Source organism: Pollachius pollachius (assembly GCF_949987615.1).
Source record: "Pollachius pollachius genome assembly, chromosome: 11".
In the NCBI taxonomy this organism is placed as follows: Eukaryota; Metazoa; Chordata; class Actinopteri; order Gadiformes; family Gadidae; genus Pollachius; species Pollachius pollachius.
In genome coordinates this window covers 7,245,845-7,269,344 of record NC_136944.1, presented here as the reverse complement: position 1 = coordinate 7,269,344, position 23,500 = coordinate 7,245,845, and the positions used below count along the sequence as shown (strand labels likewise).

Genomic DNA, 23,500 nt, shown 5'->3' with positions numbered 1-23,500 from the left:
TGATACTAGCCCCCTCCCGTCATCGAGAAGCAATTGTGTTGCAAGAGATGGAGGGTTTGCAGTTGGTTTAGTCTATTGTAGGGATGGAAGATGCTGGGCGAAGCGCTACAGTGAATAGATTTATTGTCAGAGCACAGATGCGGCCTGATAGCGTTGCAGTGATTGTTTCTTCAACACAGTATATCCGTTGTGAATTCTACGGTGGGCTCTGAAAGTGACAGTGACCGATTGTAACTCGATGTGCCTGCACATCTCTGTGCGAATGACATCCCCCCAGGGACAGGATTGATCTATAACGCATGTGTGCAGCCATGGTTCAGTTTTGAATGTGCGCAGACCGCAGGCACCTGTTTGAGCAAGGAGTCCCGCTGGTTGAGAGCATAGAAAGTGAGTGTGCCCCCGCCTCTCTGGCTCAGCAGCCCATCTGTTACAGACAGGTACAACAGCCGAGCACTGCCTTAATCCCATTATCAGATTAGATAGTAGGCCAATAGGCTGCAGATTTCTCTGGCTGCTTAATTGTTGCGCTACACTAACACACGGTGTCTAGAGGACCATGGCTAATCGGTCATTAATATTCATACCTACTTGTCGATATAAATAAGCCTTGTTTAATGAGGTTTATGAGAATGGAGAAGAGAGGATATTGTGAAACTCTTAATAGCTCTTAATATGAACGTTTATCGACGGGCCACACTGCTACAACTAACTTTCGGTAGTAAAACCAGCTTTCCTTAGGTCGGTGGTTGGAGTTCCTTTCTCTATTAAGCTTTATATTGCTTTCGCTTTGCTTGCTATTAAAAGATAAAACGAAACTAATCTGAATCTAGGTTAATAATGTTGGTTGTTCAAGGAATTCCGGAGGAAGTAATGAAATGGAATATTTTTGTGAAAGGATATGTCTGTGACTTTGTTACCTAACTTAAAGTCATGTTACAAAAGTAGTGTGGTTGCAGCGATAAGTTGATTAATCAATTAGTGGATAGATAGAAAATATATTGAATCTTTTGATAATTTGGTTGAAATCAAAACTAGGGCTGGCCACATTGGTGCAACAACACTAACAACCTAAACTCGTTTATTCTGTTTATAGCAAAAATCAACACACTTCCTCATTGCCTCTGACTCGGTTCGGTCTGCCAGCCTGATGTGTCGGGTGTTCAGTTGGTGCCCTGTTTCTCTTGTGGGGAAAGGGCCAACGGGTTTGGAAGTTATTACCTGTATGTTGGCGGGCTGTGTCGTTGCCGTTCTGCTTTCCATTGGAGAGTATGCGAGTTCTTGTGAGTCAAACCAATTTTAGTTGTACTGTGAACTTTACGGGCCGATGCAAATTACAAAAATGGGTGTCTGCGTAGCGCCTCGATGTTTCTTGTCTTGATAAAATGGACGTTCCGTCCATTCTCGCATGGAACCCACTTGCTTACAATCATCAGATTTTTGGAAGGTTTAATTAGAAAGGGCCATAACTTGGGCTACGTTTACCACTTAAATATTTAGCACCCCTCATTGGAAACATATTAACCGTCTTTCTCCTTAGTGGTGAGGTAATTGGAGCTCCCCTGTGGAATAGGGCAATCGTTGAAAAGGCCATAGGTCACAGTAGTGAAAAAAAAAAACAGCAGTTCAGCATATTCCACCAGGGTCTTCAACATTCTTTTTCTTGACTCATCTGCCACAATGATTTATTTCCTTTGAAAATAAATATCCTGATTTGGGATGTTTCCCCAGCAACGCTTTGCAATCAAACACAGCATTATTGTGTGATCTCACAAATGATCTTGTCTCTGTTAAAGAGTTTTAATGAGTCAACAATGTATTCATCATGAATGAATATTGTTGGCTTCTCGCTTTTAAGTTCCTTTTAGCAAGTACAATGCAACTAACAGAATACATGCAATAGTTATCTATCAACACGCATTTAAACTATTATACCATGTTTTTTTTTAACACATCATCCCCTATGTTCCCACACAGGGAACCCACTCACAGAGGAAAGAACAGTGGCTGGAAGAGAGACAAAGAGTGACGAGGAAGGAGCCTAAGACTACACAGAAGTGGACACCAGGTGGGTCAAGAGTAGTTACTCCACTAATCTCATGAAGCAAATTCCGCGGATGTGGCACCAACCCTGGGCCCTATCTCCTCGTTATGACTATGGAGTTTTTATCATGCTGTGACTTTGCATGGAGCGGAACAGCACTAGGATGCAAAATAACAGAAACATTGAATTGAATGTACTTTTTGGTAAACTTGAAGTTAAACGAACCAAAGATCCTGTACAAAGTGTCTGAAATGGAAATCGCAAACCACGTCTGCAGCCTAGCATCAATGATAAAACCCTTTTTTCTGCTGCCTCATAATAACGTCATCACTAATGACCTTATAATGACATCACTAATGAGCCATTAGAGGTCATGCATGATTGTGAATGATGATAATGTAATGAGGGTATTTTCATGTATGCATTCTGCACTGCATAGACCCACCTAATGTGAATACTAATGCTTTCACCAAGACAAACGGCTCCCTGGTCAATATTTGAGTTCTAGTTGTGACATAGTAAGTTGTGATTATTGATTCCGCTGCATAGTCCTCTGTCCGATCTCTGCCTGGCATCCTCCTCTAGTAACAGTTGTTGTGAATGAATGGACTCTACGTCAAACAGGAGACTTAGTCAGTGGCACTCAGTGTGCTATTGTTCTCTCTGCAGGTGCTTCCGGTTATACTTATATACTTAGTATGTTGTTAGGTAAAAGGGGTGCAGAAAATAGCAAACGCATGTAATTGCATAGCAACGGCGTCATTCTCTTCCGACCTCATCGGCTACAAGCTCACCGAACGTATGGCAGTAATGTATTCATGATTGGATTTTCAAGACTCGTACCTATCCAAGCGATGGAGTTAAGCAATATGAAATGGGATTCCTAAGTGTTTAGCTACGGAACTAGGAAGCCGACAATATTTATGTTTTTACTTGACCAAATGCTTGCATTTAATGGCATTTGCTAAATGTATTCGACCATAACTACAATGTTGGTTACAGGTATATTTTTTGTTTTTGTGTCATTTTTATTCACAGAATACAATATGATATAGAGGCTTAAGATACAGGAATTCCATGACTTATCAATGCTGATGAAGAGAAAATGGCGATTTCAGGAGGGATAATACCGTGTGAGGATTCGTAGGCTTATTTCATGGTGGATCTTGCTAACCAGAGACCAACAGATAAAAATAACTGACCGTGCCACAACGGCAGAAATAACATAATTATAGGAAAGTCTTGTCAAGGTGTGCACGTTAACTTGACCGTCTTGTTCTGCATGCATTTAATTTGTGGGATTGCATGCAACAGGCCCATTGTTGAAGCGCTCAGTTTGCCTTTCCCTCCAACAGAAACTTGTTATTTTTGATCCAGGAAGCGCAGAATAATTGATTGAACTTGCATTAGTCGACTTGAAAAAGTCGTATACAGCCTTAATGTTTTTATGACGAGTGGATGGACAGGTCGGAGTTTTAGCTGATTAGCCATCGGTCCTCGTCCAAGTATAAAATTGCCTCTGATGAGAGTCCCAGCCACCATTTGTCTTATGACTGTTCATTATTCACTTCTCTCTGTGATGTCAATCTTTATGTGGTGATTTGCACTGATCCTTCTGTTAACTTGTGCAAGGCAGCCAACCCAATGACTTTGTAGCAGGGCTGTACTACGTCATGTTGTTCTGAACGCTCAGGGTTCACTCCTTATCTCTCTGGCCTCAACCCCTCCACTGGCCTGGCCTCGAGTAAGAGTGGCAAACAGGGGGACCAGAAGAGTGACCAGCCCTTTACTAGCTTGTAGAACTCATGTTTGGCCTACATGAATTTATGACCAACACATCTTATGTGTTAAGGCAATGCATACACTTCATGTTTATTTAGAGAACTGTATATATGTTTCTTTGTTTTACTGTAGGGCTGCTCGGTTATGGAAAAAATCATAATCACGATTATTTTGGTCAATAATGAAATCATGATTATTCAAACGATTATTTTTTTATAGAGTTTGAATACATGATGTATTAATTCAGCATGTCTCTCCCAAAAAGCACTTTGTAACTGAGAATGTTGAAATTTTGCCTTAAAAAATTACACAAAATGGTCAAAAATAAATTGTTCAAATATAAAATAATGCACTAATAATGTTCTTTTTTTAAATTGAAAATTCGATTATATTAGTTTTTTGATCGTTTGACGCTAAACTCAAAATTCGCCCTATTTTATTGTTTATGTAAGGACATGGTTCCCTCCCCCCTCCTCACGTCAAGTAGAGTGGGACTCAGAAAACCATGTGACCATCCGTGCTTATCGCATAACTCCACACACTCGTGCTGGGGTCACACAGAATCATAATCTCGTGTTCACACTTGTTGCCTTGAATATGTATTTTCCTGGAATGTTTCCAGTCGGCCCCCTTTAAGTTTGATGTTTGGTCCATATCGTGTTTAGACAACCGACCTGTTTTTATGGGAGGACTGCTGCTTGAATAGTATTTGGACTAATGATTAATTTGCTACCAACCCTTCGTAGCCCATGGCTTTGATCCCTTGTGTTGTAGCCTGAACGGGAACAGGTCTTTCTCGGCACTTATTCCAACATGCAATGCGTCTGTCCAGTAGTGGAAAAGCCAACGATACAGGGTAATATCACATACTTTTTTGTTACGCTAGTCTGTTTTGTCTCAGCGAGCAGTCAGAGTGAGCAGTCACATTTTTGGTTGGGGCCCTGTTTGGACAGGCCTCAAAGGAATTTGTTGTGTTTATGTCACTATGACAATCAGGGCTCCGCTAATAATAACCGCTCCGTATCACCCAGTTACCGATATTATTTGTCAAAATGACTTTGTTGTAGCCATTCTGCTGAAAAGCATTTAGCATAAGCTTGGCCTTTCCACAATGTAAATAATAGCGATAGCACTTGGTCTTTATTTAAACAATAGTCTTTATGCTACTGTTGTTGTTTACAATCGTGGCAAGCTACTTTAAGGCTAAATGCTCTTCAGTAAGAATCTGTTAAGTCTTTTTAACATTTTGGCAAACTTATTGAAATCCATACAGGCAGATGAGATGCCTCCAAGTTTCCCAAAGCCTGTTTTTATAGAATGTAAATAGATGACCGAGCCAAAAAAACCCATCGTTCATTCTGTCACGCAGTCAGCGCTTTAAATAAATAATTACAGAATGCACATAGCACCAAGGCTATCTATTTTGTGATAGTATGCAGGTCAGAAGTTTATTGGTCTGGATGCAATCATCCGAAACCTTTTTTATCAACTCACGGATGTGTTTTTATAGGCCTAAAGTGTGTCGGCCTTTCATATCAGTAACTGGGTAGGTGTAGAATTAATTTTTCTCTCAAACCTTTATGGGCTCATTCAGCTGTGTTTTGTCGGCCATTGTGTTTCTGGGTGTGACCTTATTTAATGAGTCATAATTTATTTTCGGTCGGTGACCTCAGTTGGGGTTGGCGTGGAGTCCACGGCTTGCACTCAACGTGCAGGATTCCTGTGCTCGCGACTTCTCGAAAAATGACCTCTGTGTAGGTGTGTGTCAAAACTACATTCCTTTTCCCAGCCCCTGCTGGATGACGGCACAGGAATACTTTCCCTACCGGTAGTTCTGCCTCTGTGTGACCCTTATTATCTACTGTCCCCCTCTGGATAGATGTACAGATACTGTATGCCTCTTACTCTTTCCACTTAAAATGAGATTTATCACGGCCTGTATATATTTGAATGCCTATGGAACTGACTCCATTCGCTGGCCCTTTTCCTCCCGTCGTTACACCCTCCTCCCCCCCTTCTGTAAGTGGAGACCAGTAACTGGGAGACGGCCAAGTCGCAGGAGCTCCGATAAAAGCCTTCCTTGGAGGACGACTGATCTGAAGGAACAGCTTGTACCGTGTGCTGAACTAAACAGGCGCTCTCGCACGTGCACACGCATTAGCGCTCACGCACACACACACACAGCGCGGCAGCAAACATGCAGGGGAGAGGGAGAGCAATGGAAAGGAATCCTTGCTCCCCCCTCCCCCCATACCGGACATTTGCATACTCCTAACACACCCGACGCCCGGTAGTTCACCAAGTGGGAGGGGGAACTGACGTCTCTCTGTTAATGCCAGTTCTCGCCATCTCGCTTTCTCGTTTAGTGTTGTTTGTAATGTGTGGTGCTTCGCTCCCTTATAAGGATAACAAGCCACCTCCTCACTGTTAACAGAACTCTGCAGTCAGAAGCCTCCTGGTTGACGGAGGGTCATGTAAGAGTTCCACGGAAGGAAACAATCTCTGCGTAGCGGCGCGGGGCATAGTGCAACTAAAAATAGAACGAATTGAATGGATTCAGTTTTATAATTTTAGTTGTTCTCTGAATTTTTTTTTTCTCATTTTAAATTCAGACTATTCTGAAGTTTCATTCTAGTCTTTACACGATTTCATGTTAAATAGGAATGCTAGCGGTTGCTAACCCTTACCGTTCGGCTCAGAAACAGCGCTTGGTTCTGCACACTATATACATTTGTGTTTGCCCTGGTTTGTTTGCTCAGTTATCTGGGGGGGGGGTGGCAGTAAACAGAGCTAGCTGTTTGAACGAGCGGTATAAAAATAGATCTGTGTATCACTGCTGCAGCCAGAGCGAGCCAGCGCTGCTATCTAACCCGCTCCCTAAAAAGGTAAACGAACACACACTTCGACCTACTCCCTTTCTAACACATTAGCTTAATATCACTCAACAGCGTAGGTCTGCTTGTCAACCCTCTTATCCTCATCCCTCACACACCAACTCTTACGCACTTGCCTCCACGTATCGTCCCTTTCCATAAGCTGTATTTGTTGCCATGGCATTGCAGGGCAGTCCCAGGGCAATGTTACACAAGAGGCTTGTGTATCGCTAATCTACTCGACACTCTACGCACTAGTAAACCTCAGGCGGAAGGTATGGTGAGGAATGCCAATCTGTCTCTGATCCCTCCCCTCTTCCTCGTCCTTGTCTTGGTGTAATCTACCCTCGGGTACACACTCAAACAGCCGTCCTGGCAGCGGGTCAGTGCTGTGCCAGTGTGCCCCAGGCAAGTTGAACATGTAGGCAAGTCCCCCCCCCGAAGAGGAAATACGTGCTGTCATTCCTCCTGCTGCTGCTTTTCTGCACTGTTATGGCTCAACGTGTCAATACAAGCTGTATTGACAGTGGGGTCTGGGAAGAATGGGAAAACTGGCAGATGGGATGTGTAGGAACAGCATTGGGAAGGGTCAGGAACGTGCCATCAGAATGTCCTTGCAGCGCTCTGTTTGTTAGGATAGGGAACCGTTTTTGTGTTTTTTTTTGTGTTGGTATTAGTTGGACCCTGTGTGGCGCACTGCTTCATTCAAATGTCCACGACCCCAACTCACAACAGAAAAAACATACCCCAGATAACTCCTATTCTGACTATGATAAGAAGAATTTCCATTCATTCACTTGACAGTTGATGAAGAAAAATAAGTGGTTTATGGAAAGTGCATTCAACTTTAAAGACAAAACAACCCGTAAATTGCATTTCAGAAATAAGCGATGGATAACATTTTACCTTTTTTTTTTTGATAAGAAAAAGGAAATGTGTCATGTGTTAAGCAGTGGGAAGTTGTCAAAGTGTTATATTCACACAAGCCCAGCTGAGTGACGCAGTGTTTCTTGAAACGTTTAACCATTGTGCTGTTTGTCAAAGACCCTACAAACTGTGCCTGTGATCCGATGACCGGCGCAACAATCTAACTTCCCCCCCCCCCCGTTCTCTCCCTCTCCTCTTCCCCAGTGCCAGATCATATCAAGTCCAGGCAGAGTTCCAACTCCCGACGACACACCCCACCATTCTGCGCACACACTTAACACACATTCAAGGACGCACAAACACACACACACACACGCGCGTGCACACACTCAAAACAACAATTCCTCAGCGATGCCAAGAGGGCCTGCTCAGCTTGCTGCCTGCTCTGACAAGCGCCGCCCCCTCTTCTCCGACCCCTGAGGCCAACCCTCTTGAGCTGTGACCCTTATAAACACAACCCCGTCGCCCTGGGAACGAGAGTTCCGTTCTCCTCCCAGCCGCCAGGGGGCGTCCTCGCGCCGACCCAGGAGCGAGCCGCTCTTAAAAGTAAGCACGACCCAGAGACCGTTGCTAATGTACACTGTTTTGATACTAATTTGGAAACCGTGAGCCAAGTTGCGACTACTTTTGGCCAAAACCACTTGTATTTCTGAGGAAAATTAAACCGCATGTATTGAATAACCAATGAAAGTCCCTTCTGTGCTTCTCCTTACTGTGACTCATCTTTTCTTCCATTTGCCTGCCAGATTTCAATAACCTCCCTCCCTTTGCCCCCCACTATTACTTATGTTTGCACCCCGCTCCTTTTTCTCACAATGTCTTACCCTGCTCTTTTGCTATGTTCAGACTTCTGGTTATAGCGGCTCTGGTTTTTGTGCCCTAATCCAAATATAATGTAATGTATTATGAGTAGATATTTTTTACATTGTTGTAAATGAAATCTGTCATTAATGATCGTGCGTTTGCCCGGCCAGGTCACGAGTCTTAAGTTAATCACATACTCGTTGACAAAGAACCAGTCAATTCAATAATTTGATGTACGCTCTGCATATGTATCTGCTCATAATCGGGTTCGGGACATTTGGCACATTGTGTGTTTTGCATGGTAACCAATTAAAAGTTGGATCTGTTATAACACCCTGAGTCTGGCTGTAGCCAAAGCCCCCCTCTGTCTGTCTATCTGACCTCTCTCTTTCTCTCCCTCTGTTTCCAGACATGGCTCCCATTCGGGACTCCGTCAGCCACTCCCCTAATCAAACAGGTGACTGCACAACCCCTTTCTCCCTTTCCAGTTCACTGGTCATTCTTTAACACGTCTGCTCTGCACTGCTTCCTATTCCTCCTTTCCTGATGCCAACCCCAGTCCCGAACCCCGCCCTTCCCCTGTGTACAACGAGCAACCCTGCAATCCGTATCGTACAGCAAGCCTGTGACTTTGCCAAATGTCCAACATGGGACAGTAGAGTATTGAGTTGTTGTCGTACTGAAGGATGATTGCAAAAAAGTCTAAACGTTGGCGGCCCTGTGTGTGTGTGTCTCTGGCTCCGTAGCAGGTCGTCCTTGGCTAAATGTTCTTTCCGACGCAGCGTGTCAACGTGACATATGCAGGCCCACAGGGGGGAGAGACGCTGATAGCGAGGGAGCGATTGAGTTGGAATGTTGGTGTGAAAGAGCGACTGGGGTGAACCTGGCAGCCGGCTAGGGGTTGGCAGCCATCGTGTGTGTGTGTGTCTGTGTGTGTGTGTGTGTGTGTGTGTGTGTGTGTGTGTGTGTGTGTGGGGGGGGAATGCGGTGCAGTTAATTGAACTAACCTTAAGGGATCCGCTGAAATCCTTCCCGTCTGTTCTGATTAAGTTGATAGGAAAAGTAGCATGCATGGTAAATATAAATGACAGCTGGCACTACTTGAAAAGTCATATATAACGGGAGAAGACACAGTGTCTGATAACACTTTGCAGACTTAGGTTTGTCACTCATTTCTTTGGCCTCTTCCTGCTTATTTCTCCAATCAATATATTATTTACAATGCATTTACAAGACGTTTTATTGTTATTCAAATGCAACGTGTGTGCAAGGGCTGGAACAATGTTTGGATTTAGAGGCACCGCTTCACGCACCGTTTAGCAGACACGATCCAGACTCTCAATTGAACCCCACCGGCAGGTCTGAATGAGGCTCAGTGTGGTCTCTCAGGGGGCTGCCTCCCCGCCCCTCGTGTGTCTTCCTCCTTTTCCTCGTCTTTATCCACTCGACGGCCCCCTCCCCCACCCCCTTGGCTGCCGCTCCGTGGTCTTGGCAGGCTCTCTGGTCCAGCTGAGGTGACAAAATGGGGGCAGCTGCCTCTCGGCTGCAGTCAGGCCGCCACAGCGCCGTAGACCAAGAGAGGCCGCTCGCGACGCAGCAGAGCGCCACCTCGTCGCGTAGGCCCTCTGCCCGCTGTGGGACAATATGGGCCGTCAGTCTGCCTTATGGGGAGATGTTCATTATTGAATGTTTCAGCCAGACAAAGGACATATCTTGTTTATATGTACTCAATTGCCAGTGTTTAGTATACAATGGGGAAAAAGTTGAGTTGATGCAGTATTAATGGATATAGCTTCTGGGAATACAAGTAAAAGTAAAAAACATACAGTAAACTATTATTCAACAGTCAATTACTTAAGAAAAAATAGTCAATTGAATCTGTAACAAATTTTGGCTTCATCTGAATCCCATTCTGTTGTCGTTCTTGTCTCCTTCCTTAACCATGCGTCTCTCCCTCCCCTCTGGTCGTCTGCCCTCCCTCCTGCCCAGGTCTGGAGCATCCCGGCCTGGACTCTCAGTATGAGCCGTCCCCCTGGTCGACTGGCTCTCCTTGCAGCGGTGACGGCAACAGCAACTGGGACAAGGTCCTAGTGGAGGGCAACGCCGACAAGCCCAACAACCTCTCCTCCACCAACTCGTCCGTCTGGCCCTCTTCCTCCTCCTCCTCCTCCTCCGGCTGCGGGTCAGGGTCGGACCCCGAGTTGGCGTCGGAATGCATGGACGCCGACTCTAGCTCCCCGCTGGGCTCCGAGAGGAACCTCGCCGCCATCTCCACGACGACGGCGGCCATGATGTCATTGGCGAACGCCTCGACCGCGCCCTCCGCCACCTCCTCCTCCTCCTCCTCCGTGACCACGACCATGGCGAGCGCGCTGGTCAACGGCGACGGCAACGCGAACAGCCGGCAGACCTCGGGCGGCGCCAACAACGGAAACAACAACAACCCGTGCGGCCCCTCCCACTACTCCATGGCCGGCCCCGGCGGCATCGGCAGCAATAACGCCGTCGGTAGCCAAGGCAACGGCGGCAACAGGCTCGTCGGGAGCAGCGTGTGGGGGGCGCAGCCCGCCGGAAACCCTTCAGACGGCAGCAACGGCGGCTTGAACCCGAGCACTTTGAACCCCCTTGCCAACCACGGTGCCTGGCCCCGCTGCCCAACCCCAAACCTAGCGTCGTGCCAGGGCCAGCGGCCACCACAGGCCCCGGGCATGGCTTCCAAATTAGGCGCAGCTCCCCACGACGGATGGGGCGGCATGCCAGCTCAAGGAACCTGCAGCCCGATGGACGAGGGGAAGGGGATTCATGGTACAGCAGGTGGCAAGGTGGCAGGCAGTGGCAGTGATGGCCAGCAGCCCTCCAACCTTCACACTGAATCCAATGGACCAAATAACACTATGATGTTGAATACTACTACGACGACTACTAACGCAACAGTAACCTCTAGTCTACCAAACTCTACCGGGGACGGCCCTTGGGGCTCCGCCCTGGGAGGGACCGGGGGTCCGCTAGCAAACGGCACCCCGACATCGGCCCCCCAGCACCCCCACGGAGAGATGGCGCGGGGTCCCGGGGCCTTCGGTACGCCCTGGGGCGTCACTACCCATCCAGGAGACAAAGGTCCCGCCGGCCCAGACACTGTGAACCCCCAAAACCCCGCCTCCCTGCAGGCCGGGCCCCCTGCTGCTCACAAGAGTTATACCCACGCCGCCGCCCCAGGGGCCCCCCGCTGGGAGCAGGGGCTCGGCAACAACCCCGCCCCCGTCCAGAGCGGCATGCCCTGGGGAACCAGTTCAAACCCAGCGGCCAGCCCAGCGGGACAGGGCAACAGCAACCCCACCGCGGCGGGCCCCCGGCCCTGGGGCAGCAGTGCCTCCTCCTCCTCCTCCTCCTCCTCGTCCAACTCCTCCAGCTCCCACAGCAAGATGACCAACGGGGAATGGGGCACCATGCCCCCCGGGAACAACCACGCCACCGACAACGGAGTCCGCAAAGTCAGCTCCTCCAACAGCGGCTGGAAGAGCCTGGAGGACGACGCCCTCGGCGTGGGGACGGGGGGCCCCGCAGCCCAGGCCCCTGGCGGCTGGGGCCGCTCCGGGGGCAGCGAGGGGAGCGGCGAGAGCTCCGGAGGTCGCTCCGGCAGCGACAAGGACGGCCAACCGAGGGGCCCCAACCGGCGGAGACCCGCCCCGGTCGCGGGTCCGCCGGCCCCCTTGGCCCGCTCCGACGTGGACCCCAGGGTCCTGTCCAACACCGGGTGGGGCCAGACGCCCGTGCGCCAAAACACCACGTGGGACGTCAACTCTCCCGCCAGCAACCCCCAGCCCGGCCCCCGAGGAGAGGACAGGAAGCCCAGCAACGGGGGCTCCGGGTGGGCCGCAGGGCAGCCCGCGGCCCCCTCCCAGACCAGTTCTGGAGGTAGGCATGCTCTGTTTGTTTCTGTTTGTGATGAGATAACTGGATGAAGGTTATTTGTCCCACTAGGGACTTAAATGAGCCTTGTCTAGAAACACTATGATACAAACATTGGATGACTGTCTCTTGTCTATGTTTCTGTATCCGTCCCTATTGAAATAATCTGTGAAAAAATACATATATTCCTTTTTAGTCTATATTCACTCCTTGCTTATCCATATTCGACTTATTTTCTTCCAGGTTGGAGGGAGGGACCAGGGAACTCGGGCCCAGACAAGGGGGGCCCCGGCTGGGGAGAACCCAGGCCGAACCCTGGGTGGGACAACAACAAAGGGGGAGGGAGCGGAGGCCACGGAGGCCGGGACGATGCATCGAGCTACAAAGGGGGAAACAGCAACACCTGGAGCAACAACACCAACCGAGATGACAGGTGACTCACGAATCCTCAGGGATGGCCTTTTGGCAGCACCCTTGCACACCACGCCTGTGTCTCCTGCTGTATTCCTCATGCTTCTGGGTCATGTTTCAGGTCCAACACCTGGACAAACGCGCCCAAGCAGCCCCGGCAGCAGCAGGGCTGGGGGGGCGGAGGTGGAGGCGAGGGCTGGGGCAACGGAGGAGGTGGAGACTCCTCCTCCTCCTCCTCCTCTTACCGGGGAGGGAGCAACAACCACTGGGGAGACGCCCAGAAGGGAGGCGGCGGCTCCGGCGCCTGGGACGGCGACAGCGACCGCTCCGGCTCCGGCTGCTGGAGCGACCCTAGCCGCGCCAACGCCAACACCGGCGGCGGCGGAAACACGTGGACCGGGAGCAGCGGCGCCAACACGCAAGACCAGGGCAACCACAACCAGGGCTCCAACAGCTGGGGAGACCCCAACGGCCCCAAGCCCAACCCTCAGGGTAGAGGCCAGGGCTGGGGGGAGCCGCAGAAGCACCACCACGGAAACCAGAACTGGGGCGAACCGGCTCCCAAGCCCTCCAACCCTTCCAGCGATTGGGGGAAGGGCCCCGAGCCCATGACCAGAGGCGGCCAGGGCCCCACCAAGCCCACAGGTGATGCATTTTTTTATTTTATTGATATCAACATTAGTGCAGGCCCCTCCAAAACACGCGATTCCTCAGCACTACTCCCGCCAAGAGTCGATTCGGTTGAAAGTCATTCAGCCGTTCATTCATGCATGCAGAGACTGCTTCCATTTGTGTTGGATAGGCATACACTGGGGCTTTGGCGGTTTGTCTAAATGGTTTGCGCATCAATACTTAATGCCGCTCTACTGACCCCATCTTGTCTGTTAAGTAGAAGCACTGCTGACATAAGATAAGATTCATTTGGGACTATAAAATAACGTGTCGTTGAACAAACCTCGTAAAGGTCCTTTTACATCAGGCAGAGGGGATTGTGATAAGTTGGTGCATTTAAATCATTCTCATTACCCCCATAATTTGGAGACGTACTTTTGATGTTTCCCTGTTAGAATACTAAAGTATTCTATCACTCTTTCTGAGAAAGTTGGGATCTTAAAGGGAATTGTAGCATTGTTATGTTACCATAAGTCTATATTCACATACTGCAGTGCAATTCGACACTGGCTTGTACCGACTGCGATCAAGATTAATAATGATAATTATCTTTTTAACCAACAATCCCGATCAATGTAAAAAGGACCTTAAGTCTCACTGTTTAACTGAGGAGCTGATGATTCAGAATACAGGAATAACGTCGTAACGCTGGTTCTGTGAGACGCAGGCTGCCCTCTGACCTGACGTGTGCTGTGTGCTGCAGGCTGGATGGGCGGTCCCATACCCGCGGGCTGCCAGAGGGAGAAGGAGGAGCCAGCGGCGCCCTCTGGGTCCGGCTGGGAGGAGCCTTCCCCGGAGTCCATCCGACGCCGGATGGAGATAGACGATGGCACCGCCGCCTGGGGGGACCCAGGTAGAAACACAGGTGAGAGGTCTAACCCACCTGACCCACTGGGTCTTCTGATGCGTGGGCCATGTATCAAAACGTTGGGCAATAACAAAGTATTTGTGCTTTGTCACTATCAACCTCTGCAAGGGACTGATGTGGACATGTGTCTGTAAATGATCCAGTCTACAGCGAGAACACTGTGATCTTATTCATGCATCAAAGAGATGGTCCATACAGAGAAATATACCTTTTCTTCCTTTTGCTGTCTGTTTGTTGTTTGTGTCCAACCAAGTCTCGCTCAAGGAGAGTTGTTGAGAACAGGAAGAGAACAGAGGAAACGCGAGAGAGAGAGAGAGAGAGAGAGAGAGAGAGAGAAAGGGTAGTTTGATGTGTTGGCCTACAGAAAGCTTAGTGTTATCTAAAGATTAGGTTAAAGGACCATTGACATGATAATGACAATAGGGACTTTGCCTGCAACAATTCAACAACAAGACTTCCGAGCAAGCCGTACCCTTGAGAGAGGGCTTGATTGGACACAATAACAAACAGACCAGGATCAAGGGAAAGGTGAAGGATAGAGTTGTATTTCTCTCTAGGGATCCTTTCTGTAATGTCAGACTATTATCTGAGCCTGTTTGTGTCAAAAACAAGCCCTTTTCAGACATTAATATCTATCTGATATGGGGTCCAGGTTGAAAAACATTAAAGTTCTCCTTTAAGCAAATGTCTGTATTAAACAGACATTTTTTTAGTGCGGGGCATTTTTTTATATTTGTTAAATTGTACTACAACTTCTGCTACAGATTCAGATACCTCCTAATGTTTGCCATTGAGTCGTGTTGTGCCTTTTCTGCATGAATAAACTTGACCTTTGAACCATCTTATCTAGGCAAATACAACGCAGGCGGACCTGCAAACATGTGGAACAAGAACAGCCAATCTGAGCAAGAGCCCATGTCTCATGGCCCGCCCCCTGGACACCAGCTTCACCAATCACAGGGGCCAATCCATCCCCCTCAGCCGATGCAGACTCAAGCCCCGGAAAAGACCTCTAATGCTGGTAAGTCCAGACACCCAACCACACACACACACACACACACACACACACGGTGTGTCCAAATACACATGCCACATGCACAGGTACACCCCAACCCCCCCTTCGTGGCCTACTTACTATAAAGATGAGGGCCAGTCTTATTTGAGTCTACCATTGTTATTATATACGTAAAAGCTTTGTTTATAAAATGTTCTCATGGAATCGTATCAAGTAGACAGCTGCATGGGCACAATTGTTAACCAACTTTAATCTAAATAACTGGAGCCAGTAATCCTTTCCCGTCAGCAGTTCGAAGCTGAACCATTGCTCTCATATTTCAAAAGCCGCATTCCCGTTCCCATTGTCAATTTTGTCGCCAATCCCGACGTTCACGCTCAGAGCGGCACAATGCGCAAGAGAGCGAGGAACGACAAATAACACGAGGAAGGCCTCGACTCTGTCAGTGCCGTGTCCATTTCCTGTTTTAGCCCGCTCAGCCGAATGCCTGGCTGGGTCGGTCCAGTTACACATGCGTTACGTCCCCCACTCCTGTTCCTCCCCTCCCCTCGATGAGGGCCGGCCTCCATCACCGGGGTGTCTCCATCTCCAAAGCACTTTGCTTGTGTTCAAGTCTATTTTACATGTGAAAATCTAAAATAGAAAATCGTAAAGTATGAGTCTTTATTAGGCTTGGAAGTTATCACAATATACAAGGGTTTTTAGAAATACTAATGGTATTATTCAATACCAAAAAAAAAAAACACTGCTCTTTCTATCTTTTTTCGACATCTTAGGAATACATTTTTTATTATGTTAAAATATAAGTTTTGAATCACGACATAGAAAAAGTCCAACATGACGTCTTTGCCGTTGCATTGTGGTTGAGATTGAAATAGGCGAGTTCCCCAACGATTAGTGTCCGTCACAGGTGGGCTGAGTTCCTCCGCAATCCACCGGTTTCAGAGTCATGACCGCCCAGCCGTAACGTTGCGACAGCAAACTGAAAGTGACATTCATAGCGGCACACCTCCGCTGTGGAGCTGTGTTAAAAGAATCACATCTCACTAGCGGTCGAAAGTATTTATTTGGATTGATTTAGAAATATATTGGATATATATTTAGCTGTTATTTACACTCCGATATAGTGATCTAAAAAGGGGGAGTAAAGGTGTTATCAGCAGAGTTTCCAGTGTCGAGCGCTGTGTAAGAGCCAGGGCCTCCATGCGAATCCGTCGGGCAGCAGCACAAAGTGCGCTGCCCTAAACGATAGCCTAGCTCAAATGTAATTAATTTAATTAACCCGGATACCTCTCGCGTTCCCAAATGTTCCCAATGGATATTACTGCAATATTATTAAATATCGCTGTTTAAAAGGGTTTCCCCACCAGCTCTTTATCAGTTAAATCAGTTAAAGAAATGGGGCCAGTGGAGCTCCGGTGTGTCCGGGTGTTAAGTTATATGACTGTACATAATACAGGTTCAACTGACTCAACATAGACTGTACATAATACAGGTTCAACTGACTCAACATAGACTGTACATAATACAGGTTCAACTGACTCAACATAGACTGTACATAATACAGGTTCAACTGACTCAACATAGACTGTACATAATACAGGTTCAACTGACTCAACATAGACTGTACATAATACAGGTTCAACTGACTCAACATAGACTGTACATAATACAGGTTCAACTGACTCAACATAGACTGTACATAATACAGGTTCAACTGACTCAACATAGACTGTACATAATACAGGTTCAACTGACTCAACATAGACTGTACATAATACAGGTTCAACTGACTCAACATAGACTGTACATAATACAGGTTCAACTGACTCAACATAGACTGTACATAATACAGGTTCAACTGACTCAACATAGACTGTACATAATACAGGTTCAACTGACTCAACATAGACTGTACATAATACAGGTTCAACTGACTCAACATAGACTGTACATAATACAGGTTCAACTGACTCAACATAGACTGTACATAATACAGGTTCAACTGACTCAACATAGACTGTACATAATACAGGTTCAACTGACTCAACATAGACTGTACATAATACAGGTTCAACTGACTCAACATAGACTGTACATAATACAGGTTCAACTGACTCAACATAGACTGTACATAATACAGGTTCAACTGACTCAGCAGACTGACTTCGTAGACCTTTCTTAACGTCTTCCATGCTTCTCTCCGTCCCCAGGCTGGGGCGAGTACCCCGCGCACAAGGAGCCCTCCTCTTGGGGGGAGACCCCCGCCACAGCGCCCTCTGTGTCCGTGGACAACGGCACGGCGGCCTGGGGTAAGCCCGTGGACAGCGGCGTGGGCAAGAACAGCAGCGGCGGCGGCGGCAGCGCCCCCACCTGGGGGGAGGAGCACGGGCGTGACCAGCCCAGCGGCAGAGAGCCCGGCCCAGGGTGGGGGGGCGGCCAGCAGCAGAAGACAGGTAGGCCTGACGCCAACGCTCAGACCGGGGCTTTTGCCGTTCCCGAGGGACTTTAAACAGATGACACACTCCCGGTTTGATCGAAGCATGCTGGGTCGCTGTGTCGCCGATTTGTCACTGGTCGATTTGGAACCAGATTGTAAACCTTATTTTGTCGTGCTGCATTGGTTTTGTCCGCCGCCCAACGCACCACGCTCACTTCCCGCCCCCCTCCCCCTGTGTGGTGCTAGGCGTGAAGCCCATGGAGACATGGGGAGGAGACGACCAGTCCTCCAGCTGGGACCAGGAGGAGGAGGTTGAGATCGGCATGTGGAGCAACACGGGCGGCCAGCAGGAGAGCCGCTCCCACGACCACAACACCTGGAACTACAAGCAGAAGGGCCCCAACAAGGTACGCGCCCCGCCCCCTCCAACCGTTTGGAGGACCCCTTTGATCACCAACCAGGCGTTTAGCTGGCCCTCCAGGCACACAGCTCAATCACACATTTGTAACTCGCAATCAATTCAACGCAATTTCTCTATTCGTAAGTAATGCGTACTAAAAAAACTACCGAAACAACATTCTTGAAGGTGCAGACCGCAATTGCTTTTCACCATAAGCGTATGAAGTGACACCGTCTTGTATTAGAAAGTAGTCGTGAGTGGAGGTCACCCTCTAGTATAGATGTGGAGACTGGATCTGATGTAGTTTGGTTTAAGGCTAAACCACCACTAAGGATGGAGGTTTGAATCTGTGCGCTGTCTTTCCAGATGCATAAGTCAGTGAACAAGCAGGACGAGCCATGGATGAAACCCTTCACCAGCCAGTTCAACAACATGAACTTTCCCGTGAGTCACCCAGGACTATTTATAAATCCCCCCCTTTCCTTTCCATTTAAATCGACTCACCGATTGAGAGAGGAAGCAGAGTATTTTTAGACTCATCTCTTAATTTATGTTCTTCGGCAATCCCTGATATCATTTGATGTATAATAAAATGGATATTCTACCGTAGCAATCACCGTTTTGTAGTTTGCCAAATTAAAACCCAGAATATTTGTGCATGACGTATACAAAGCTTTGACCGCTTTATTCAGTGTCGAGTTAGTTAAATAACACGTTTGTGGCTGTGTCGTGTCCCCCCCTCCAGAGAGACCCTCCTGACGACGCCATGAAGCCGGGCGGCGGGGGCATGGGGCAGGACAAGCGCATGGACATGGGCCCCATGGGCCCTATGGGCGACTACAACGGCATGATGGGCAAGGGCCACGGCCCGCGCCACCAGCTCCACAAGGAGACCCCCATGGACCGCGGCCCGTACTACGACAAGGTAGGCCCGGGGAGAGCAGTGCGCTGTGGGCCGCAGTACGGGAGTTCATAGCGCCACCCAAACACTCGAGTAAAACCTCCTTGAAGGACGTGTGCATCTCGTGCTTGGTGAAATGTTCACCAGGTTAGCTCCTCTGCCTGGAGCGTCGCACTCCAGGCAGATGACTCGCTTTGAGACGGCTTTAGAATGATGAGTAACAGAGTAGAGGAGCAGACTACTGGTTTCACACTGGCATGGCGATGTAGTTGGGCCAGCTTCACAGTTGTTTGCTGACGCGTCACAAGGGCTTGGAATGGCTTAACGGGGTTCTGTTGGCTGTGACGCCATGTTCTGCCGATTTTTCATTCTCAGGCCTGTACTGCCTCACAGTGGTAGGCCCTTAAACTACATTTGACCTATTTGCCATGGAAGGAAAGGGGGTTATATTTATCAAGTGGCATTACTGCCATGTGGCTACGGCTTAGACCGTTGCATATTGACATAAAGATGACCCAGACCCACATGCACAAGTGTCTGTGCTGTCATTATCGATAGCCTTTAATCTTTTATGCTATTCTGGGCCATGTTGACTCGCCTTTAGTTTGGTGTTAACGTGTTGTCTTGGCAACTAGCTTCTGCTTTTCATCTTACCCTCTCCACTGTGCTAAAGACTTATTTTAACTGGCGTTGACGTCCCCTTTTCTCTCTCCTCATCAACCACATCTTGTTCTTTCACTCGTTTATTCTTTCTTCACCTACGTTTTCTATTCTTCACCATTTCGATTTGGCTCTGCTGGCTGCTGTCCCTCTGTGCCACTGGCCATCTGTGTCTTCTCTCTCGCTTCTGCAGCTGTCATTTTCCCCCCTATGTTTATCATAACTCCGCCCGTGAGATGTTCTCCTCCAATCACAGCGAAAGCTTTCCCTCTTCAAACTGTGCACAGCCAATCGGCTCTCACCTTTCTGGGCAGGCCACTGCTCGTTGTAGCCCAGTCGCCTCCAGGCAGCGGAGTGTAGAATAGGAGCTGGGAGCGCAGTATTGCCCTGTGAGGTTCCTGTTTTTAACTTTGCAGTATGAACCTCGAATGGGAATGTTGCAAAACCTCTTTCATAACGATTAATTTATTAGACGAATAAAACGTAAGAAATTGTTGCAAAAACAATGTTGTGACATTGATCGGTATGGGGGAAGGGAGCCCAGATGTTATTGGGCTTCTTGTTATTGTAACACTTTTATTTTCCGACTTTCCAACTCATTTGCTGCCCAAAGATATGTAGCCGCAGCTTGCTGGTAAACCACAGCCTGTGGTGATATGTTGGGATAATCTGGGGTTGGATGTGTATTGTCCACACTAGGGTTACTAGTCTGTTATTATCCGTTTCTCCTTTCCTTAGTGCGTGAGTGAGTGAACCGTTCCTTTACACTGTAAAGGAGTTCAGACAAAGTTTACACACACACACACACACACACACACACACACACACACACACACACACACACACACACACACACACACACACACACACACACACACACACACACACACACACCTCTATATCCACACAGATACACACACCTTTATCCACACACACAGATATCTCATGAATTGAGAATGATCCAACCTTCTGCCCATCAACAATATAAAGCTTTCTCAAAGTTTTCATCGATGCTTTTATCTGATGTCATCACCATCAGAGTGTTACCATAGCAACGGTAAACCTGATCCTCCTGTATGGGCTGTGAGCAAGGGCCCCTTGGGGTCGCAGTGTGTGTCGCAGTGTGTGCCTCAGTGGATCCTGACCCCTGCTCCTCTTCCCTCCCCAGAATGTAAACCCCATGCTAGGCGTCAACAACATAGCCCAGGGCCGCGGCCCCCAGCTCCCTCCCCAAACCAACCTCCGTAACCAAGTGCCTCCACCCATCCTACCCTCTCAGGTAACACTCCCCCGCCCGCCGCCCACACCGGGGTCCTCCACAGGTATGGCAGGAGGAAGAGGTGAAGTGGAAATAGAAGGGCGCCAGTAGCTCAGGAGGTACAGCGGGTTGGCTGGAAACTGGAAGGTTGCTGATTCAATACCTGGCTCCTCCTAGCTGAGTGCCGAGGTGTCCCTGAGCGAGACGCCTCATCCCGACTGCTCCCGATGAGCTGGCTGTCGCCCTGCGTGGTTGACTCCGCCGTCGGTGTGTGAATGGGTGAATGAATGGTTGTGAGTCTCTTTTTGATGAATGCGTCAGCAAAAGCCCCTAAATGTAAATGGAATCCTAAATCTTGCTTTAAAGTGTGATTTGTATGATTTTCTCCAGGTTCCAGCCTCCCTGTTGAAGTACCCAGGGGGGAACGGAGCCCTGAATCCCCTGCTAGGACCCCAGCAGATGGCCGTGCTCAACCAGCTGTCCCAGCTTAACCAGCTCTCCCAGCTCAACCAGCTCGGCCAGTTGCAGGTAAGGTCCCCGTGGCGACAGCGCCCATATATCCGTGTTGTGCGATTTAAACGGTAGGACAATTTACGACGTAAGACAATGAACCATGTTGAGTGGAGGCTCATCCTTTTCGAATGATCATTGATCAGTGGTGGAAAGAAGTCCACGAGAACACCTCAAGTGTTTTGCCTCGAGATACGTCTCCACGGCGTCATCATCATCAAGATAGCTTAGACACAACCATCTCCTTCGCGACTGGCCCCCAAGCCTTGTGGCCACTATAAAGGAGTCTTTTGAAACTACACTTGTATGTCTGTCTTTCAAACAATGGTCCCCCTTCATCGTGCCAAAGGAAAACTGGTGACTCAGTGATAGGTGGAGCAATGACCCCTCATTCTACCCTTTCCCTGCACAGCGCCTCCTGCTCCAGCAGCAGCAGCAGCAGCAGCAGCAGCAACAACAACAACAACAACAACAGCAGCAGCAGCAGCAGCAGCAGCAACAACAGCAGCAGCAACAGCAGAAAGCTCAGAGCCAGAGGAACATGTCCATGGGACGGCATGCTGAACAGGTACAGGTATGCATCTTCTCCCGCTGCCGTCGGTATCGAATGTCTGATTGGAACAGAGCCAATGTTCCTTCAGCCCGGCTCCATTTCAGTATCACTGCTCTCTGACTGCTTTTAGTTGTTTAATTCGATCTTCCGCTAGTCAATGTTTCATGGAACATTTGAATGTGACCCTGACTGTTGTTGTTGTTGTTGCCGCCTTCCCTCAGACTCGTCCGATTGGTTCATCCCAAATGATGCAGCCTCCCCGCCATCTGGACCCTGTTCTGCTCAAACAGGCCGCCGCCCATAAGCCCTACCTGGACAACTACCTGTCCCACAATGCCCCTGAGCTACAGAAGGACACGGTTGCCCTGGGCTCCTTAAGCAATTTCCCTTTAGGTAAGACACGTAGAGGACTGGAAAAAGGGACAAACCAAACACATCAGAGAGAAGGGGTTCTTAATCGTTGCCTTTCTGTCCCCCCTGCAGCCTTGAATCCCAACCTGAATGTATCCCTGGACATTGGCGGTGCTGGAGGGGGGGGCTACAAGGAGCCCCCCCAGTCTAGGATGAAGAAGCTCTGGGCCACCGACCCTCTTGAGCAGAACAGCAAACCTGGTACGCAACCTCTCTCAGCGGCTTTCGGTATCAACCTTGAGCAGTTGCCTTTTAATCCAAAAGTGATTTGACACATTTTGAGGGCAGAATATTAACTTGCAAATCTCATTGCCATTTTAAGTGTTTATTTACGGTTGAAAGAGGTTAAGATTAGTCTGATTCAGAGAGCTGGACTTCACTATGGGTCAACACGGCCAATGTGATTCTAGATAAAGATACTCGGTTTTACGGGAATAACTTTGGGTGTAAACATTTACCAGATACACAAAGTAATCAAGTTGATTTGATTAAGTTGTTTGTCATAACTTGATAATGGTGTTGTTGCTGAGGTTGAGCCAAGACTTGCCCTCGGTCTACTTACTTCATAATGCTGTAAACATAATCACTTTATAACTGGAAGGATATCAGACCATCCAATGGAAACAACCATGCCTTGGAATTCAGTTTTCATTAGTAGACATTTTCTGATATAGATGTAAACAAAAAATTATAATAATTGCGTGTTTGAGGCTATTTTTCTTCAGCCTCCACTTTAAGCCAATCCCACAAGATAATTGTAATTACTAACAGAAGGGTTCAGTACATGGTTGTTTGTAAGATATTTCTGCTAAACTCTGTATGTATATTGATATCTTTTCAACCACAGGTGCTATGTCGTCTGGGCTGCGTCTGGATGAATCATCCTTCTATGATTTCCTGTCTCCTGGCCCCTCCCCACTGACTCCTCCCGGCCAATCAATGGGCTCGGTGGGCGACGGCTGGCCACCCCGTGCCAATTCTCCCCCTACCCACGGAAACACTGTCACCTGGCCCCCAGGTGAGTCAGCATGGATATAGGATAGACAGCCAACCAAGTCCACAAGT

The 23,500-nt window shown here is 48.4% G+C and overlaps 1 protein-coding gene across 5 annotated transcripts in view; it reads left to right on the top strand.

The window, feature by feature from the left end:
- The window catches only part of LOC307082503 (trinucleotide repeat-containing gene 6A protein-like), a 39,703-nt gene that overhangs the window by 6,560 nt on the left and 9,643 nt on the right, over positions 1-23,500 (top strand). Inside the window, exons 3-20 of one of the 5 annotated variants that reach the window (XM_079746111.1) lie at positions 1,975-2,065; positions 7,828-8,169; positions 8,837-8,884; positions 10,417-12,342; positions 12,580-12,769; positions 12,869-13,392; positions 14,123-14,284; positions 15,138-15,308; positions 17,516-17,758; positions 17,989-18,149; positions 18,509-18,586; positions 18,888-19,067; positions 20,872-20,982; positions 21,352-21,489; positions 21,884-22,039; positions 22,246-22,417; positions 22,508-22,636; positions 23,283-23,453. In XM_079746111.1, the coding sequence (XP_079602237.1) occupies positions 8,839-8,884; positions 10,417-12,342; positions 12,580-12,769; positions 12,869-13,392; positions 14,123-14,284; positions 15,138-15,308; positions 17,516-17,758; positions 17,989-18,149; positions 18,509-18,586; positions 18,888-19,067; positions 20,872-20,982; positions 21,352-21,489; positions 21,884-22,039; positions 22,246-22,417; positions 22,508-22,636; positions 23,283-23,453 (4,558 nt within the window). In that variant the 5' untranslated portion in view covers positions 1,975-2,065; positions 7,828-8,169; positions 8,837-8,838. Of the gene's footprint in view, positions 1-1,974; positions 2,066-4,541; positions 4,680-7,827; positions 8,170-8,836; positions 8,885-10,416; positions 12,343-12,579; positions 12,770-12,868; positions 13,393-14,122; positions 14,285-15,137; positions 15,309-17,515; positions 17,759-17,988; positions 18,150-18,508; positions 18,587-18,887; positions 19,068-20,871; positions 20,983-21,351; positions 21,490-21,883; positions 22,046-22,245; positions 22,418-22,507; positions 22,637-23,282; positions 23,454-23,500 lie in introns of those variants that run through there. The other 4 variants (XM_079746109.1, XM_079746110.1, XM_079746112.1 and 1 more) reach the window with 4 other exon arrangements.